We start from the raw sequence: 21,304 nt of genomic DNA on the forward strand, positions 1-21,304 counted from the left end.
TTGATTGAACCATAACTTCCTAGGCTACTCTCAGAGTCTTTCCTACCCACAAATTCACTACCGGTTTCACCTTTTTAAACAAATGATTATCCGGTAATTCCCAAAACGCTTGCCACAAATATAGACACTGTGGTACAACACACCTGTACTCTTTGGTATAAATCTAAATTAAGTGCTTTCCATCTAACTAGCTGGCTTTTTGCCCCTCTCATAAATCCCTTCATATGTGTGCCACATTATTTCCTCATCTGTCCTCCTTATCCTGACGTACAGATGCTTTATTTTCTCTGTTATCATTCTTTCCACCTCTTCTGCAGCTCTTCCCTGCCACCTATTAATTAGCAGCATCCTAGTCTTTTCTTGATTCACCTTATTCCCTGAGATTTTTCACAAATTTGTGCATTATGTCCCACAGCTTTCACATATTTTGCCTGTATCTTGCCAATGTACACATAACATTGCTTGCATGTAGTGATATCTTCTCTTAATCATCTCCCCACTTATATCTTCTAACACCTGATCTTCTCATTGTCTCTGCTAATGTGGTTTTCTATGCAGGCCAAATTACATAGATACCGGGCAGCCCTGTCTTGCCCCTCTTTCCATCATGATTTCTTTTGAGAGTCTTGCTCTTTTTCTGATCTTCACACTCACCACTTCATACATTTTCCTCATCACCTCTATCTATCCTGCCAGGAACTCTCCTTAAAGCATTCCCTATCAAAATTCCACTCTACCCTATCGAATGCCTTTACTGCAGCCAGTGAAATGCAAATTTAGCACCTTTCAAATGAGCATCCCAATACAACAGCAGTACTTTTTTTTAGGTCTTCCTCCCCTCCCCAACAAACCTTGTTTGATCCCTATGTATCAGTGCAAGCAAGATCTGCTTCCATACTTACCTGCTATCTCTCCTACATTACTTAGGGCATGAGAATATTAAAAAAGGGCAGACATTTATCGGGAAACAAATAAGATGTCTACATTACTACTTGTGTATATAAAAAAATATACTGAGAATTTCAGAAAGATGTAAATTTCTTGGTGAAAGGGCATCTGTATTTGTTGTCCCACCACTAAAAATTCTCCCAGCAGAATCTGTCTATGGACTTCTTTCAATGTGGCCCATTCAAGAATGGTCTCAAACACTGCAAATCTTTATAGAAAATACAGATGCCTGAATGTGACACAGTCTGCACGTTGGTAGCTAACACATACTTTTAAAATGCAGCATCATATCGCATATGACATGCTGAAGCTCCTTTTTCAACATCACTAACTCTTTTCTGGGTACTGCTTCTTAATGGCTACCAGGTCACTCACTGGGGCAGCCATGACTTACACTTTATAAACATTAATTTATTAGACATTGCAAAGCAATTTTTCAGTTTCAGTTTCAGTTTCCATCTGCATTTTAGATAAATCTGTGTCAGGTCAGTGAATGCTTCAAACTCTAATGACTTCATCCCATGCCTTGAGCTGGATTAACACATTTATTTCCATATCGCAATAAATGTTCGGTTCAATTTGTGTCTTATCTCTTAAAGAGAAGCCTCTTCAGTGTGCTGCTAGACTAACCTGATATCTAACAGCATAAGAGAGTGACATAACCAAGCAGTGTTGCCGTGCAAGTGCTATAAAGTGAGACTTGTGACCAGATGTTTTTACCTTGTAATCAAAAGCAGAAATAAAAAAATATATAAAACTATTCCAAATATATCTGCAAGTTAAACCACTGTACTACAATTGAGTAAATGTATGTAAGAGGGGGAAAATGGACTTAAGCAGACTTTGCTACCTTAACTATTTAATTCAGTACTGACAAACTGTCAACATTAAATTTTGGAAAAAAAAAGAGAGAAAAACACACAGCTGAAACCTTTATTAATCATACAATCAGAAAACTTCAAATGGGGAAAACAAACATTTGAGCTTATTTTACCTGAAGTCCTTTAATGAAGTTTCTAACAGAGAAATCGTGGTAGAGGAAAACTGTGATCAGGACTTGCAGCATCTTCCCATTAAGTCGGAAAGGAAAGCTGTGTGTTAAAACCAGCTGTGAAAATAGTGAAAGGTAATGAGTAAAACAAAATGTCCTGTGAGTAATGCAAAAACCAAGAGATCCTTGAAACTAAAGGAAGGCATTTCTCTTCTTGTATTGTGAATTTAGATAATGCCACTTTGCACTGTTAAACAACTTGCACACATTAACAGTATTTATGTTTTGGCAATTTGTATAAAGTTAAACAGAATGAATGAAGTACAATTATTAACGGTTTTCAAATGTTACTAGAAAGACTTTACATTGATGGTGGTTTCTTCCTCAGTTACTGCACAAGCTTAGGCTTGCAACCATGGAAATGTAGTACTCGAAGTGCAGCTTTGTAAAATCTTACCATAACAGTAGAAGTCCCTCTTCACTGTTGCACTATTCCTAATGTAAGGGATCTCCTGCCAGGGACAGCCCAATGTCCAGCCAGTATACCAAAGCCTTCAGTCTCTACAGGCACTGTATGTCACACACACATGCTCCCTGCACAAAGTGTACAGCATAAAGGTGATGCACAGACGTAGACACTTCAGAAATGAAAAGCCCCAGGAGGAAAAGAATGTTCCTAGGGACAAGGGGGAACATGTGCATCCAGAAGGAGATAAGACAGAAAAGACCCTCTCAGCTAGAAGGGCAAGGAGAGGAGGCTAGAGCAGATGGGGCAACAGTGAAGAGAAGGATAGCTACTGTTATGGTAAGATTTTACACAACTGTACTATACCCTTCCATATAACTGTTGCAGTATTCCTAAGTAAGGGAGAGTACAAAATCTGAAAAGGAAATCTGGGAGGAGAATAGCACCAAAGAACCCTCCAGAAATCCATATATATGATAGTCATGGCAAAGTCAGCTGTAGCCCTGGAAATAATACTCAACTTATAATGCTTAGTGAAGGAATGAACAGAAGATCAAGCAGCAGCCTCAGGGATGGAATTGGCATCTAGTCCCTTGAAAAAAGCACCAGAGGAAGCAACAGCTCTGATAAGAGTGAGCTTTTACTGCACAGGAAAGACATTACCATGAAAGGAATAACAAAAAAATGGCTTTAGAAATCCAAGAAGAGATGGTCTGCTTAGAAACGGCTAAACCCAAAGATATGGGATGAAAAACAAAAAGCTACTCAGATTTGCAAATAACTTTAGTTTTACCCAAATAACATCTGAGCTGTCTGCAGGTCCAAGGTGTAAAGGACCTTCTCACTGGCAGAATACAGAGAAGGAAAAAAGGAAGGCAAATTAATAGATTAACAGACAACTCGTTGACCACCTTGGGCATAAAAGAGGGATTAGTACAGAGAGACACCCTGTTCCTGTGAAAAACTAAGAAAAGAGGAACAACCATGAGAGCCTGAAGTTCAGAAGCCCTCTTAGCCAAAGTAAGAGCCAATAGAAGAACAGTCTTCCGAGTACAATGTTGTTAAGAAGTTGAAGCAGAAGGCTCCAAAGGAGTTAGAGTCAATTTTTCAAGAACAATCTCGGGTCCCAGGAAGGTGGAATAGACTTACCAGGAGACCTAATATGAAGGACACTTTAAGGAAATAAAATATGGAGGCCAAAGGAGGATTCAAGGGTAGACATGTAGAAAATGCTGATAGGTAAGCTTTAACTGAATAATATGCCAACCCAGCATGGAGCAGATCACACAAACAACAGAGGACCAGAGGAACCTCCGTAGACAGAGGATCCTGATGGTGAGAGAGGCACCAAATAGAAAACTCTTCCATTTGGAGAAATATGATTTCCTGGTAGTGGATTTCCAGGCCTCCTGAAGGACCTGAGGCATGTCCTCAGGAAAAAGGTGCCTAAAAGGATCAGAATCTTATCACCTACAGTGTCAGTTGAAGAGTGGACAAGTCAGAATGGATAAGAAACCCCTTATCTTGCGTGAGAAGGTCTAACTGGTGAGGTAACTTGTGGTGATTGCCCCTGGCCAAATAAGAAAGAAGGGGGAACCAATGATGTCAGGGCAAAATGGAGTCACTATGATTTTGGAAGAGTCCTACCTGATCTTGAGCAAGACTCTCGAAAGCAGAGGAAGGGGAGGGAAGACATACAGAAACATACCCTTCCAAGAAAAAGACAGGGCCGTCCACATTCCAGCCCAGATTACTTGGGACTCGAACAGAATAGAGAAGGTTGTCTTTTCAGAGGGCAGGCAAAAAGATCTACCGGAGGATTATCCCACCGATAGACATTATCCAGGAAAACATCTCTGTGAAGCAAACATTCGTGAGCTGGTGTGCTGGACCTGCTTAAAGAGTCTGCCACTAGATTGTGCTCTGAGGGAATGTAAACAGCCTGAAGAGTCACTTGATACTTGACAGCTTGACCCCAGACCTGAAGAGCCAACCTGCAAACAATGCTTGTTTGCTGACATACCACATCACTGTGGTATTGTCTGTGAAAATGTTGAGGGGCCTGGGATAAAAGAGCATATGAAAAGCCTGAAAAGCTAGAATCAGAGCCCTCATCTCCTTGAAATTGATGAGGTCCAACCTCTGATGAATAGGCCAGAGACTCTGAATCTTGAGACAGCTGTAGAAAGCTCCCCACTATCTGTCTAAGGCATCTGTAAAGAGCTCTTGAGTCAGGAATGGAGACTGGAAAGGAAGCCCCAGGTTGAAAGAAAGTTGATGAATTTACCATTGAAGATCAAGCTTGAGACAGGGAAGGAAAGGTATTACGAAGTCCAGGGAGTGGTAATGTTGAAGCCACACTGACTTGAGTTACCACTGAAACTTTCTCATATGGAGCCTGGCCAATGACAGCATGGGAATACTGGAAGCCATAAATTCTAGGACCTTCAGAAAGTCACTGTCCATGACTAAATCCAGAGAAAAAGTAAATCAGACAAAAGGCCCTTGGGAGCAAGCATAGATGCCATCTTGCAGATGGTCTGGATCCTGCAGCAAAAGAAAACATAATCCTGAGAAAGAATCAAGATGATTTTTGAAAGTTTATGGTGAACCCCAGACTCTGCAGCAGGGAAACAGTAAACTGGAGATCCTGAAGCTGACCCCTGAGGGGCGAGGCCTAAATAGGCAGATTGTCCAGATAAGGAAAGATCTAAACCTCTCTCAACCTGCAAAAAAGCAATGACAACAGTGAGGCATTTGCTTAATACCCTCGGTGCAGTAGAAAGGCCAAAGGGTAAAGCAAAGAAATGAAAATGCAAGGAAGAAACAAACGCAAACATTTCCTGAAAAGGGGATAGATGGGGGATATGAAGGTCGGCATCCTTGAGGTCGAGAGAGACTAGAAAAGCCTTTGGAAGAAGAATAGGAAATAAAGTGTGAAGAGAAAACGTCATAAAGGAAGGGACCTCGGACTTCCAAGATGGCTGTACATTGAGTAACAGTTTAATTCTAGCTCTCCCATTGTGAAAAAAGAAACTCGGCAGAGAAGACCAGTGGACTTTTGTATTTCTGGGTAAATTTCACTAAGTGGCTAGTAACTGCACTGGCTGGATGTCAGGTAAAAAGAAATACAGAGGACCTGATGGAAAATCATCTACAAAAGGTGAGGAAAAAATACCGACTGGGAAAAGTACTGCAGCTGTTCAGCAAAAAGCAGTGTAGGCTCCATACATGACGTCCAGTAACCTAGAGGAAAGTATAAGACAACTCCAGACAGACACGAGTAAAATAAATGAAACACTGATGGAGTATATCAACTCCAACAATAAAAAGCTGAAAAAATGGATGAAGATTTAAACAGATATTCAGACAAGCTGATAAAACTGCAAAAATCAGAGGTCAAAATGAAGAAAAGGCTGGCTAAATATGAGACTGCTCAAGAAGAGAGGTTTCAAAAATAATAGAATTAGAGGTCATAGCACATACGGAAACCTGAGATTTTCAGCTGTACCAAAAAATCTGGAAGGAACAAACTGTATTAATTTTATGAAAGCACAAATAAGCAAGTGGATTGGTATTCCACAGCAGGAATTGTTAATTGAAAGGGGCACATTGTGTGTATGCTCCAAACCTAGACCTTTATTAGTACACATGCAATCCTACAAGCAGAAGCAGTTCATTCTGACAAAACCGTGGCAGAGGGCCAAAGTACTAAAAGTGGGAGACAGCACAGTGTTTGTGGAGAAGAATTACTCATTTTATACTTGCCAGAAGAGGAGTAAATTTATACCACTAATCAGGAAATGACGAGAAGCAGGCATGAGATTCAAACTGTTGTACCCAGCTTATCCTCAAAATATTCTTCCCTGGAGGGACAAAATCATATTTTGAAGAACTACATGCAAAGTAGGAAATACAAAAGTTTGTCCAATGAAAAGTGAGCTGTGAAACAGAAGGCGCTTCTGCTTCTTGTTCTTATGGCAATAAAGAACACTGACAGACTGTGCCAGTGAAACCCTTTCCAATATTTCAAAGGAAAATGCTGGAGAGAAGGAAGGGAGCATGAGAGTTGACTACAAGAAACAAGAGTATGTACGTTAGAAATGAAGCAGAGACAGGATATGGGAGATGGAGATGAACAGGAATTAAACCAGTAACTTGGAAATTGACAAATATGGGATTACAGAGCAATATTTACATTTGTGAAATATGACAATATGACAAGAAAATCAAAATATTTGACTTTTTTTGGACTTAAATGGACTTGTGGGGGACTTCATGTCAATGTTCACAAAAATACGGGAGGGGAGGAGGAGGGAGAAAGTTAACTAAGAGTAAGAAAATTTTTTCTTAATAGTACTATTTTTTTTGTTTTCAGTTTTTTTGTGCATGCTATAAAGTAAAGTGTTCTCAGTTGTTTTTAAATGTGATGGGGATATTACTGTAAATAGGTGCTCCGTTTTTTTTCTTTCCTTCTTTTTCCCTTCTCTCTCTCTCCTTGCTCAGTTTTAAGAAATGTAGGCATTGCAATATAAAGTCTGGCTAAAAAAGAGCATGACAAAAGAAAAATGAATGTGCTTTTTCTCATTCTTGCATTGGGGAATGGACTGGATTAAGACCCTTAGTTTGATCTAGTAACATGTTTTAAGAGAAAGCAAGTAAATGAAAAAGAATACTGAATATTATAAGTCTTTTTTTCTAGAAAATAAATGTATGTTTAGTAGCAATTCTGTATCTGGTCCTCATGTCTCCATGAACACAATCTGATAGAGAAATTGGCTAGAAAAAAACAGAAATTGGCTAGGAGATGATGTTCTCTGAAAGCATTCACATGTTTTCCTAGCTGGGAGGGCTATCCAGATAAGACAAAATCAGACAGCACTTAGAAGCACAGGCTGCAACATGCGGCTTAGCATGGATAACCTTTCTTTTAGATTAACTCAAGTCTGTCAGTAGGGCTGTCAGTTTGGGACACTTGCTCCTATTAGGATAGTAAAACTTCAGTATCTGAATATGTACATAGTTTTGTGTGTTAGTATTAAAATAATAGATTGTAGAGGGGTATTGGAGTGTGTGTTTGTTTTTGTTTCAGGGCTTTCAATAAAACAAAATGTTTTGTAAGATGTGCTATATGATCAAATGGATATGACAAGAGACAAATGTATAAAAGTTCAACATGCCAAGCAGTGCATGCATGCAACACAAAAGCTGGAACTAGACACTTAACAAAAAAGCTGTTAAACATAAATGGTGAAAATAATAACTTTTTAATACAATGAGGCTTTCTTTAATGTCTTTAAATGTCAATGGTCTCACAGATAAATACAAAAAACAAAGTAGTACTAGAGTAGGAAAAGAGGGGTACTTATATTAATTGCAAGAGGAGCACCAATAGTGAGAGAAGAGGATAAAAAAGATAATGGCAGATCTGCAGTACGAAGGGGTTACTGGCAAAGCAAGAGGATTACACTGGCATGTATTTTATATTCCTCATAAAACTGCTGCAATGGAGCCTAAGAAAATTCTGGGAGAAATAATCAGCTTTCAGCAAGGAAAGTTACTTGTAGGTGGGGACTGGAATTTGACTTGCAGCAGTGAAGATGTGTCTGGGGAGCCCAGAAAGAAAAATATAACAAACGAGGGTAGACTTTTGAAGAAATTGATGAAAATAGTTGCATTAGAAGATGTGAATTCAGTAGTAGGAGTATGGAGTAAATTTACATATTATTCCCCAAAATACAAAATCTGGGCTAGGCTAGACAGAATTTACATTTCACAGGAACATGAGCATTTAATTGAAGGTCTTGATAAGCACCAAACAACTATTTCAAATTACGCTCCAATAACTAAAATAAAAATACAGGGTAATGAAATAAAAATGAGACATTGGCACTTTCCCACATATCTGTTGAAAAGAGGAATGTAAGGAATGGATAGTGGAAATTATTCAGGAGCTATAAGAGAAGATAGAAATTTCTTCTAAAATATATCTAGGGAGTGGGATAATTAATGTGTAGTTTAAAAATAGAGTGGAAATAAAAGAAAGGGAGATGTGGTTAAGAAGTAACAAGAATTATTTACAGGGACTGACAAAAGTATTGCAAAATAAGGGGAATCCCACAGAACAACAAGAGGGGCAAGGTACAGTTGTGTACACTTGCCATAAATGTACACTTGCCATAAATGTAGATGTTCGAGTGTATTCACTGTTGCAGTCATCACTTTTGGGTTATCTGCTTGCAGTAGCCCTCTGTTGGCCTGATTAACAAAGTCTTGGGTCCTGCATCGGTTGCTGTCACTTCTTCCATGATGTCAGGTCATCAGGGGTATAAAACGCCATTACACTTGCCCCAGATGTCAGGTGCCCCCATAATGGGAAGCAATTAAATCTATAAATATACAAGGTTATACCGCCAACAAAAAGGCAAATACACCCAAAAAGCTTTTGAAGATAGCAAAGGAAAGTAGAGGTATACCCAAAATAAGAAGGGGGCTGGACGGAGGATAACCAGGACTGCAACAGTGAATACACTCGAACATCTACATTGATGGTAAGTGTACACAACTGTACTATGTTCTTCGTGTTTCACTGTTGCAGTCATCACTTTTGGGTAGATTCCCAAAGCTAAGGATGGCAAGAGGAATTTAAATGAAATTAGGATCAGCTAAAAGGCCCTGCAAGACTGAAGTGGCAAAGACAGCTCTGGATTTAGAGAAAATTGGCAGATGGTAAAGCTTGGTGAAAGTATGTACAGAACTCCAGGTAGCAGCTTCAAGGATGCCCCTGGTAGGGATGCCTCTGAGAAAGGTTATAGAGGTAGATGCAGCCCTGTTAGAGTGGGGTCTGATCCTCTGTGGGATAGGTTTTCCATGGTATTTGTAGCAGAAATGAATGCAATGGCCTATCCATTTGGAAATGGTTTGCTTTGAAATAGCCTTCCCTTCTGCCCCTGCAGCAAATGCCACCAGCAGTTGATTAGATTTCCTTTGAGGTTTAGTTCTGTCCAAGTAGAATCTGAGTTGTCTGTGCACATCTAAAGAGTGCAGAATCCGTTCCCCTTTGTCCTGTGGATTAGGAAAGAAGGTTGGCAAATGTATGGACTGATTAAGGGCCACACTGGATACCACCTTGGGGATGAAGGAGGGATTGGTCCTGAGGGACACCCTGTCCACATGAAAGATGATGAAAGGCTCCACTGCCATGAGGGACTGTAATTCAGATACCCTTCTTGCTGAAGTGATTGCTAAAAGGAAAGATGTTTTCCAAGAAAGGAATTTTAAGTCCGTAGTGGCAGCTGGCTCGAAAGGTGAAAGAGTGAGCTTTTCCAATACAAAGTTGAGGTCCCAGGCTGGAGTTGGAGCTCTCCTGGGTGGTCGTAGATTTTTGGCCCCTCTGAGGAACTGCTTAAGCAGTGGATGAGAGAAGAGGGGTGGTTCTGTGTTATAATGAGCTGAGATGGCTGAGGTGTGAATTTTGATAGAGAAGAAAGACAGACCCTTATGAAGCATCTCAGTTAAGTATTGTAAAATCTGAGGTAAATTGTGCACTGCTGTGCTCATCCCTTGAGACTGGTTCCAGGCATAGAATATTTTCCATTTTTCAGCATAAGACTCTAATACTAGGCCTCCCTTGCCTCTAAAATGATATCCATCACCTGTTTACTGAGGGATGGTAAAGGAGAAATTATGTAATTAGCCAGGCTGCTAGATTCAGTGTTTGACTGTTAAGGGCGCAGAATTTGGTTCTCCTGCTGAGACAACAGAGTAGGAGTTGGAGGCAGGTGCCATGGGGTCAACAGTGACACACTGCGCAAGAGGGGATACCAGTGTTGGCATGGCCAGTCTGGTGTAATCAGAAACATCCTTGGTTTGTCCTGTTTTGATCTTTAGTAGTACTTTGGAGAGCAGAGGCAGAGGGAAAGGCATAAACTGATAGTTTTTTTTCCAGCTGAAGGACAGAGCATCCACTTTCCAAGCTTGTTTGTGGGGAGTCCTTGTGCAAAATTTGTCCAACTGATAGTTTTAGGGGGAGGTAAACAGGTCTATATCTGGGCTCCCCCATTTGCTTGTCAACGTGTTGAAAATCCTTGGTTCCAGTTTCCACTTGTGTGGGTCCATGGGGTTTCTGCTTAGTTCGTCTGCCAGTGTATTTAGTTTTCCTGGCAGGAACTGAGCTTGTAGATGGTCTTGATAGCTCAGGGCTGTGTTCCAAAATGCCATGGCTAGTCTGCAGAGGGGGTAAGAATGTGTACCCCCCTGCTTTTTTATGTACCACATAACAGTGGTGTTGTCAGTCTTTATCATTAACTGTCCTGGAAGAATGTGGTCCTTGAATGCTGTCAATCTGTACAGCTAACATTTCTTTTTCATTGATATGCAGGTGCATTTGACCTGGGTTCCATTTGCTCTGATTGTAATTCCCTTCCAGGTGGGCCCCCCATGCATAGTCTGATGCGTCTGTTGTTAAGGTTTGGGCGGCAGGGGGTTGTGTGAATGGTAGTCCACTGTTCTGGTGGCAGGCATCTACCCACCAAAGGAATTCTAGGTGTAAGCAAGGTATGACAGGAATCATTGCTTCTAGATCCTGTGAATGTTGACACCATAGGCGTTTGAGATACCATTGCAGTTTCCTCATATGCAGCCTTGCATATGGAATTAGAGGAATGCAAGAGGCCATGAACCCCAAGGCTTGCAGAATTTGCCTTGCAGATAACTGGGTTTTTGTGGCCACTTGTTTGAAGTAGGTTGTCAAATGAATCCGTTTCTCTGGTGTGAGGAAAACCATCTGGGAAGTTGTATTCAAGCTTGCTCCCAGGAATATAATTTGTTGACAGGGCAACAGGTGGGATTTCTTTTTGTTTATGGTGTACCCCAGACAAGTCAGTACCCTTTGAACAAAGGCCAGATGTTTCAAAAGTATGTCCTGGCTTTCTGCCTGAATTAGACAATCGTCCAGGTATGGGTATATTTGAATATTTCTTTGCCTGCAGAATGCAATGACTGGAGGTAGGCACTTTGTGAATACCCTGGGTGCAGTAGATAAGCCAAAGGGCAGTGTAGAGAACTGAAAGTGCATGTAGCCTGCTTTAAATCGTAGGTATCTTCTGCAAATCTCCCCAATAGGGATGTGCAGGTATGCTTCTTTTAAGTCAACATAGGAAGCAGCTGTTGAAGAGTCAGCGTCTTGAATTATATTTAGAGTAGAAAGGTCCAGGATAGTGCGCCATGTATTGCCTTTTCTGGGTACCAGGAAAAGTCTCGAATAGAACCCTTGTCCCTTTCCTCTTCTAGTACCAAATGAATAGCCCCCATGCTTAAGAGAGAGAGTACTTGTTTTGGGGCCTTTGCCCACAGATTTGGGGGTAGATCTGGCCACCCGTTTGGGGTTGGTAAAGTGTGGAAGTGGAATCTGTATCCTTGGGACACTATATTTAAAGCCCATTTGTCCTGGGTAATGAGTTGCCAGTTTTTGGCCTGCAGACCAATCTTTCTGCCTAAAGGAGTATTCAGTTGGAAAGTGCTTGCAAGTTTTAGAAGCAAGTCATTGAGACTGTTTTCCATAGGATGGAGTCTTACTACTCCCTGATTTGGAAGCGGAAACCCCCCACTGCTTAGTCTTGTGTGTCCATTGAGGCTGAAACCTGGGGTTTCTGCTATGTCTGGGTTTGGCTTGAGAAGACCTGGAAGGGGCTGGAAAGGACCAATTCTTAGAGGGCCAGTGCCTACTAAATCTAGGCGGCTGAACTTGTAAGAAATCTTTAACAGTTTGCATAGATTTAGGTTTATCTTCCATCCTTTTAAGAACTTCCTCAGCCTTTCTGCCAAACAGGTGATCCTGGTTTAAGGGAGCATCCAACAATTTAACTAACATGATCAGGTAAAGATTGCTCCTTGAGCCAAGCATGCCTTCTGAGCACAGACCCAGTAACAGCAGCCCTGCAAGAGGCCTCTAAAGAATCAAATCCACATTGCAAGTATGTTTTCCAACCTGTTCTGCAGAATGCATTAAATCCTGAAATTCTTTATTTTCCACAGAGTCAGGAATCAACATAATTTTCTGTTTAAGATCCAATAACATGTTGTTGACACTAAACACATGAAACTGGCAGTTTAAAGCCCTAATGGCCAAGGTTGCAGAAGTGTAAACCTTCTTACCCCATCTATCCAGCGCCCTGGAGTCTATCAGAAGGGGTAGGAATTTTAGCAGTAGAAGCCTTAATGCCCCTTGGGTCCTTGTGAAATAGTCTCCAGATCCGCAATAGGATTTTTAAAAAGGAACTTGTGAGAATCAGAAGCCCTGTAATATCAGTCAGGTTTTCTGGGAGTAGGAGGCAAAGAATCAGGGGCCAAACTAGATTCTGAGAAAGCATCATCAACAATGTCTAGTAGAGGAGGAATAGCTAAAGGCCTATGCTGAGGCAGGAGTAAGAAATCCTTAAGCCTCTTTTCTGAATCCCTTAGAGTATGTAAGGTTTCATCAACAGAAAAATACTCTGGAGGGGGAAGCAGAGGAAATACAGTCCTCTGCATCAGAATCCTCATAAGTAGATAAGGGCAAATCCAGATTATGAGAAGAATCAGAAAAATCAGAATCCTGGTCAGATGAATCAAACAACTTCAAACCTAGGTCTCTTAGAAAGGGATGTCTGGCTTCCTCTGATTAGAGTTATAAGATCTTCAGCCATTCTTATTTGTTTTTTAGGCATAGAGGCCTGAGCATGCAGCCTGGGCGTTGTTTTTTTAGGTATGGTTTTAGATTTAGGCCTAAAAGAATAAGGAGGCGTCGGTTTAATATGCAAGTCCGTAGGCCCGAAGACACCCTCAGAAGCCAGTGCCTGCACAGCAGCTCCAGAACCATCCAAGGTAGAGACAAATGCAGGTTCCATAGTTGAAACATCTTGCGGCACACCGGACTCCGAATGGGTCTCATTAGAGGCCTGCGAATCAGAAGTAGTGGATATCAGGGGCTGCGAAAGTACCTCACTGAGTACTGGCGAACTGGTGACTGGCTTAGGAGAAGCGTCATTGGCAGTTTTGGACCTCGGCGGCCTGTCTCTGTCTTTATCCTTGCAATTTTTCAGAATCCCAGTAGACGGATGGCTAACCGACGACATTTCTGGATAATTAAACCGGGAACCGAAATATTTAGAGGCGAAAATATACAGACAACGGATAGTGCACTGAAGCACAAAACCAACAGCGAGGTACTTCGTGGTCAGGGCCTAGGCAAGAAATACAGTACGAATGAAAATCTTTATGAGGTATTTGCTTTCCGCAAGTAATGCAATTATTAACTTTTACTGACATTGGTAAGGAGCAAGAAAAAGTTTCCCCAACAGGATACTTAGCTTTTGTTGAAAACTTTGGTTCTGAAACTCTAAAATGAAAATTTCAGGAGTCTGCAGACTGGCACTTGCAAACTGCTTCTGCTTCGGGCACCACACAGCAAGAAAGACTGATGTAATGGCATCGGCTGCATGTTTTATACCCCTGATGACCTGACATCATGGAAGAAGGGACAGCAACCAACGCAGGACCCAAGACTTTGTTAATCAGGTCGACTGAGGAATACTGCAAGCAGATAACCCAAAAGTGATGACTGCAACAGTGAAACACGAAGAACATCTGCAGAGTGCTAAACAGAAAATAAGGGATTACCTCGACAATATGCATGAGTTTAGAAAGATTGCTGTTAAGCAGCTGTTTTTTGATAATACATCTAGAGCACAAAAAACATTTAGCACAATGACTCAGGCAACAGAAAATAGAAAGGGTTGTCACCAAGCTTAGGGAGCCTATAACAAAGAAGGTAAAAGGAGATCCTGCAGAGGTATTACAAATATTTTCAAAATTCTATGAACCTCTGTATAAAGCAAAGAAATATGTAAATCAAGAAAAAGGTACAAATGGAAATGTTTATGGAAGAATTAAATATGCCAAGGTTAGAGGTAGATGAGGCTCAATTACTAACAGTTAGGATAGGATGAGATAAGATAAAATGGTGTTGTACAACCAATCTACAGGAAAGTCCTCAGGAATAGATGGTATTCCTGTGGAAGTCTGGAAGCTAGGAGGAGAAAAACTGATAAAGATCCAGAAGATTTTCTTTAATAATATTTTAAGAGGTGAAGTACCGACATCCTGGAAGAAAGTAGTGGTAGCTGAAATACTGAAGAGGGTACAGATCCATCAGATCCAGCTTCATACAGGCCCATTTCAATACTAAACCATGATTATAATGTGTTTATGTCTGCAATGGATAATAAAATGGCAAAAGTGATACCAAAATAGATAGATATGGAACAATGTGGTTTTGTGGAGGGGAGGCAAACATTTGGCAACACTAACAAAACACTGATGATCCATATGGAAGCAGAATGTAAGAAAATACCACTGTTGTTATTGGGTCTTGATGCAGAGAAATCATTTGACAGAGTAAGCTGGGACTTTATGAGCACAGCAATGGAAGAATTTGCATTCCCTGATAAAATTATAACAAGGTTGCTTAGGAGGCTATATGAGGGATCGGAAGCAAAAATCAAAGTAGGTGGGGTCCTCTCTGATAATTTCTGCTTGAACAGAGGACCCAGGCAGGGGTGTCTTTCTTCCCCTTTGTTATTTGCATTACATTTAGAACCACTGGCAAATAAAATAAAGGACTCAGAAAATTAAGGATATAATTGGTATGGTAATCAAAAGCTTGCTCTATTTACAGATGATATTATTTTATACCTGACAAAACCAGAAAAGGACATTACAGTGTTGTGGAACATTTTCAGACAGTTTCAATTCTTTTTGGGATACAAAATTAATGAAACTATAAACAAAGGCAATAATGCTAAATTACATACCCAAACAAAATTGTTTCAGCAATATCCATATTTATGGGGATATGATAAAATGAAGTATTTAGGAGTATGGACGAAGAATAATTCCTGTGTGGCAGCTAAGGATATGTGGGAAGAGACAAAAAAAATAAATAAATAAAAAAAGATAATGAAAAAACTAAGAAACTGAAAGCTATGTTATATGGATATGGATAGGAAGATACAAGCAGTTAAATGTTTTTGGTCCCTTTTATTCTTATAAACAGGTCAGGTATATTTTTTATCACCAGAGGAGAAGTTGTGGATAGCAATTAATAGACAGCTGAAGGATTTTATCTGGGAGGGGAAGACAGCAAGAGTCAAGTGGGATAAGCTGATTCTTCCAATAGAACAGGATGGATTGGGATTACACAATCTGAAGGGTTATTTCAGAGCTACACAGTTAAGACTCCTATACATAGCAAAAGCAGAAACCTGTAATTCAAAGTGGAAAGGGGTAATGATGAAATGGGGCGGAGCTCAAACACAGACAGACTGGGATGTTGAATATAGATCTTTAAGGAGAATAACAATCATACAGAATATTATATTCATAAAATAGCAGAAAGTATTTAAGAAACAAGCCAACACGGGAATGGAGAAAGGAGATTCTGCTAATAGGGATGACTGCAATTAGGGATACAGACAATAGGCAACAGAGGACTGGAATTTATTGGAGAAAACTGGCAAAGGAACCAAAGTATTAGCAGCAAATATCTAGAGGGGGGAAACTAATAGAATGGGAAGATGCCAGGAATTTATTTGGACTGCAGCTTAGAAAGTGCCTTCCCTATCATGGATTGATATCAGAGTATAGGGAAAGAGAAAGGAATAAGGGGGGTCCTAAACAGAAGACCAGCACTGGCAGAGTTTTTAGACAAGCACAACAACCAGTCAGAGGTGATTAGAAAGGATTGGAAAGAGAGACTGGGATAAGCAATTCACACAGAAACAATGGGTGGTATATATTATTCTCCCAAATATGCAACAAAATCTATAAGATTTAGGATTTTTGCTTGAAAATGTTTACATAGATATTTTTATACCCCAAGTAAACTCCAGAGAATTTTTCCTCAGGAGGACAGCAAATGTTGGAGGTGTGATGGAGAAGAAAGAGGTAACTGGGAACATATTTTCTGTGAGTGTAATGAGTTGGCAGACTTTAAAGATTCCCTGCAGCCTACTCTGTCAGAGATACTGGGTGAGCAAATTGCTGTAACTAGGGAAATGATTTTTCTGAGCTGTGATACAGAATCAGGACTGCCTAGACATAATAAGGCCTTGCTGAGTCTAATTATGGTGGCTGCCAAAATACCATTACTAGAAAATGGAAATCAAAGACTAAACCAACTGTACTATAAGTAGCGAATATAGTAACAGAGATAAAACAACTGGAACTGGGATCTTTAGAAAAGAGTAGGAGCAAATTACATAGGAAAAATGGGAACTGTGGGAACAAAACATACAGGGGAGGAATGAGGTTTAAAAGAAGGCAGGACTTGAATGAGCTATGTAATGTCGGACAGACAATAATTGGGTAGATTAGAACCAATGTATAATGCTTGCAGCTAGGATTATGTCCATATGGTTTGTGATGCAAAATGCCTGTAGCTGGGATTATGTCAATACGGTTTGTTTTCATTTATGTAAGATGCATGATTGCCTATGTCATAAGTGATAATTTAACAAAGATGTTTCTTGTTTAAAGAAAAAAAAGGGAGGAAACCTTGAGAAAGGTGTAGAGCTAAGAAAGATCCCAAATTCGTCCTCAGATGTACTTCTTCCTGGGAACCAGAAACATTCTCGGATAAAATCCCCTCCTTTCCTGTGCTGGAGGCACAGCCTGAATGGTGCCCTAGGTCAAAAGAGAATGAAGCACCACTGGGAAGACAGGAAGCTGTTCTCAAGGTTGAGGGATGCCCAGAAAGGGAGGAAGAGATTTCCACACCATGAAATACCCATGGTGAATAACAGAAAGAACACGACAGTCTGTTGATATCCTTAACCAATTTAAAAGGGACAGGGAAAGATGAAGGGACAAGAGAACCTGGCCCAGGGAAAAGGGGAAGCAAATTGTCAAAATCTGGCTTGTCCTGGAAAGGAGATTTTTGAGAAATAGGGGTTTGAGAATAGGGGTCTGGGTAAACTTAGCAAGAAATACAGATTTAGAATACATTTTACCCTTGGGCAGAGGGTGAGACGGTCTGCAAACAACAGCAGATTTGGAAGGGTAATTCCTCTGAAATTTTGGAAAAGGAGAAACAAAAATAAGTTTCATTGCCTTCAAGGGTTTGCCCTTACCGTGGAGAGATTTAAAAAGTTCAGCAGCAGTACCAAAAAGATTTTTATTATCCAAAGGAGCTTCCAATAATTTGGCCTTAATGTCATCAGATAAGGCCTGAAGATGAAGCCAAAACTAACGGCTAAAAACAGAATTAAATGCACCAGCCCTGGAAGAATCATCAGCTGCATCAAAACTGCATTTAACAGAATGGAGGGCAACTTGAGAGCTAACACCCAACAAGGAAAGGGACAAAGTCTTCCCTTCAGAATAAGAAAGCTCAGAAATCACATGAGAAACTTGATAAAAGAGTGCTAAAACATACTTGGTTATACAAGTCTGCTAATTAAATAGCCCAAAAAGATAGGGTGACAGCAGTACATACCTTTATTCCTAGCCTCTCCATGGTCCTACTAGCCTTATCTGAAGAAAACAACTTGGTAGAGGGCAACAGCTTGGAAGGTTTGTCAGAAGAGACAGACATCACAGATGGATGAGCAGAAGGGCATTTATAAAGAAATGTACAACCATCAGGCACTTTGTAATCTCGTCAGTTTTTTTTTTTTTTTGGGATCTGGGGCCGAGAATCAAATGCCACAGAAGCACCCAGAACTGGAGGAACAGCAGTAGGCTTGAGAGACAACATCAGGAGAAGCTCAAAATACATTTTCTGGATATCTGAAACTTGAATAATCCCACTTAAAGAATTCCAGCATATGGGAAATAGTGACCCCAAAGCAGAGTTCCTCTAAAGGGGAATTTGGACTGATAGAATTTTCTTCCTCTAAATCACAGTCCAGTGCGGAAGAGATCTAAGAAGAGTAGGCTAATGACTCTTCCCCTGAATCCTGGTCCTGATCAGATGAATCCTGCTTCCTTGAGAGGAGTGAAGACCAGGGAGGGGCAGGCACAGAGACTCCTTGAGAAAGCTTTAAAGCGATTAAAGTGTTAAAGCAACCCAAGTAAAATTCTGCCATTCTTGTTTGAGATCCTTAACTACAGAAGACGTACATTTGGTTTTCTGTTTCTTTTTCTATGGGACATCAGCAAGAAAAACCCTGGAAGGGTCGGACCCTTTGTTGATGCTCAATAAGCACAGTAGGGAATCTCGTCTCACAAAGATCTGCAGAATTCCCTCGATCCCTTGGATATAATCAGCCAAAGTTTCCCACCCTCAATCTCTGGAGCAGACATTTGTAAAGTGCCCAAGGAAGTGTGTGAAGTCAGATTCACTCCAGCCTCAGACGTGCTCTCAGCTAAGGAATCCAAGGCAATGACAGGAAGATCCTTTGGGCTTTCACTAGCCTTGGGAGAGATATCTAGGTGAGACTGGACAGCAGCCATAACTGATATGAGATTTTTGGCCTTTTTCTTGCCCAATGGCTAACTCTTGGGATGGGAAGACACTGCCACAGCACCCTTAGCCAACAGCTTAAGATGCTGGTTTTCAAGTAAAAGAGACAAATAGGACAGGCGACTAAGTAGAGTCTTGGGGACAAATGCCTGGTAGATAGAACACTGCATACATCTGAGGGAAGCACCCAGGCAGAAGAGACACAGGTTGCGACAATCTTTATGGGGAATCTGTCTTCCAAACTGACATTTTCCTTTTCTGGATGACATGAAACCAACAACACACAAAATAAAAACAAAGATAAGGAAGAACCCCAATCGCGCAATTATCTGAAAAACAGTTCAGTAACCAGCAGAGAAGAAAGGCGTTCAGTCTGACGTTCAATGATGGAGTTAATAATTCAGTCTATTCATAGATAGGCTGACAATATTACCTTCATATTGTTCCTTGTCTCCTGTTCTAAGATGGGTGTGGGTCACTGCTGCCCTACTTTACTTACAAATTGCTACTTATTAAAATTCTACTGTGATATTTTATCAATTTTTCTCTGTCTATATGTGCAACTGTTTCCTGCATTGAGAAAGTCCAGTTGTGTATACTTACCATAAATGCAGATGTTCGAGTGTATTCACTGTTGCAGTCCTAACCAATGGGTTATCTGGCTCCCAGTAGCCCTCGATCGGCCAGAATACCCAAGGTAAGTAAATATGTGCAACTAACATCGGGCAAATCTGCAATGCAAATTGTGGCCTGTTATAGATCACCCTCCATGACCCAGGACCACCACTCCGCCTTTCTGGAGACACTGAAAAACAAGAAGGCTACCGAACACCCTGAAATTGGGCGATTTCAATTACCCTACCGTTAACTGGGAAAGCTCCTCAAGTACAAACTCCTAGGTCCAGCGCTTCCTGGAATTTATCAACTCAAATGCCCTGGATCAGCTGGTAAACTGCCCTACCAGAGGTGAAAACATATTGGACCTGGTCAACACCAACATGGGCGACAGGTGCTCTGCACTGGAGGTCAATCTGTCACTGGTTAGATCAGACCATAAACTAATTAGTCTGGATGTCCACACCACACCATCACTCCCAAACAAGGAAACCACAGTGAAAAACTTTTCTGTAGCAAACTTCACCTTACTTAAGACAGAGGTGGTATATTTCACAGCCCCCACACTAAAGGATAACAGTGTCGAAGATGCAGGAACCTTTATAAATGCCCTCTATGAGCACCTACAAGGATGCATGGATTGTGCCATCCCTAGCAAAACCAAGACTCACTCCCCTAACAGAAGGAAACCAGTCTGGTTGACCCCTGCCATAAACAGGCTATACAATCGAATGAGGAAACTAGTTCAGAAAAAAAGCAAATCCCGAGAAGGAAAGACATCCCTGATTAGTATCAGTAAGAAACTAAGGTCCCTCATAAAATCATCCAAGGCTAACTTCGAAAGAAAAATTGCCAAGGATTCGAAAGATAACCACAAAGCCTTCTTTAGTTATGTCAAGAATCTAAGTAGCAACTCGCAGATATGCTCTGGTAGTGCAAAATAGCACAAAATATACTTAACCTACTGATATTGCCAACATCCTGGCAGATAGATTCAGTGCAAACTTCACCCCCCCCCCCCTCACCCTCAAAAGGGCCCACAACAATACCAGAAAAGTGTAGTGTCCTGGAAATCACAGATGCACAGGTGAAAATAGCCCTTTCAAAAGCCAAAAGCACAGCGTCAATGGGGCCAGATGGTGTCCCAGGCTGCGTCTTGCACGAGCTACAGAACGAACTAACTCCCCACCTAAACACACTGTTCAACCTCAGCCTCTCCACAGGCTATCTGCCCATAGAATGGCGCACAGCAATGGTTATTCCGCTCCATAAAGGGGGGGGCCACAACTGACCCTGGTAACTATTGCCCCATAAGCCCGACTAGCCTGGTCTGCAAGGCTATGGAGCGCATCATCATGGAACTCATTAACAAAGACATTGGGAACCTCCAAACACTTGACCTGACCAGTTCGGCTTTGTTAAGGGCAGATCATGCCTACTAAACCTGGTTGACTTATTCGAGACAGTCACCAAGGCCATAGATGAGGTGAAGGTGGTTCACACAGCCTACCTTGACCTCACTAAGGCTTTTGACACAATTCCCACCTCAGGAATTATAGAAAAACTCACCAGCCTGAACATAAACCCTTACGTCACGAGATGGGTTGCCAACTGGCTTACAGACAGAACTCGCACGGTAAGAATAGCGGGCTCCAGGTCCAACTCTAAACCAGTCACAAGTGGTGTCCCACAAGGCTTGGTCCTGGGACCCCTACTGTTCGGTATATACTTCTCAGAAGTACAGGCAAACACAGAAGGACTATGGCTAACCAAGTTTGCCGAT

At 41.1% G+C, this 21,304-nt stretch overlaps 1 protein-coding gene across 1 annotated transcript in view; it reads right to left on the reverse strand.

The window, feature by feature from the left end:
* Positions 1 to 21,304, reverse strand: part of ORC3 (origin recognition complex subunit 3) — a 1,128,136-nt gene that overhangs the window by 764,783 nt on the left and 342,049 nt on the right. Inside the window, exon 9 of the mRNA XM_044069085.1 lies at positions 1,943 to 2,056. Coding sequence (XP_043925020.1) covers positions 1,943 to 2,056 — 114 coding nt within the window. The remainder of the gene's footprint in view (positions 1 to 1,942; positions 2,057 to 21,304) is intronic.

The sequence above is a fragment of the Protopterus annectens genome, chromosome 1.part0 (genome assembly GCF_019279795.1).
Source record: "Protopterus annectens isolate FY-2018-M chromosome 1.part0, PAN1.0, whole genome shotgun sequence".
Classification (NCBI taxonomy): domain Eukaryota; kingdom Metazoa; phylum Chordata; order Ceratodontiformes; family Protopteridae; genus Protopterus; species Protopterus annectens.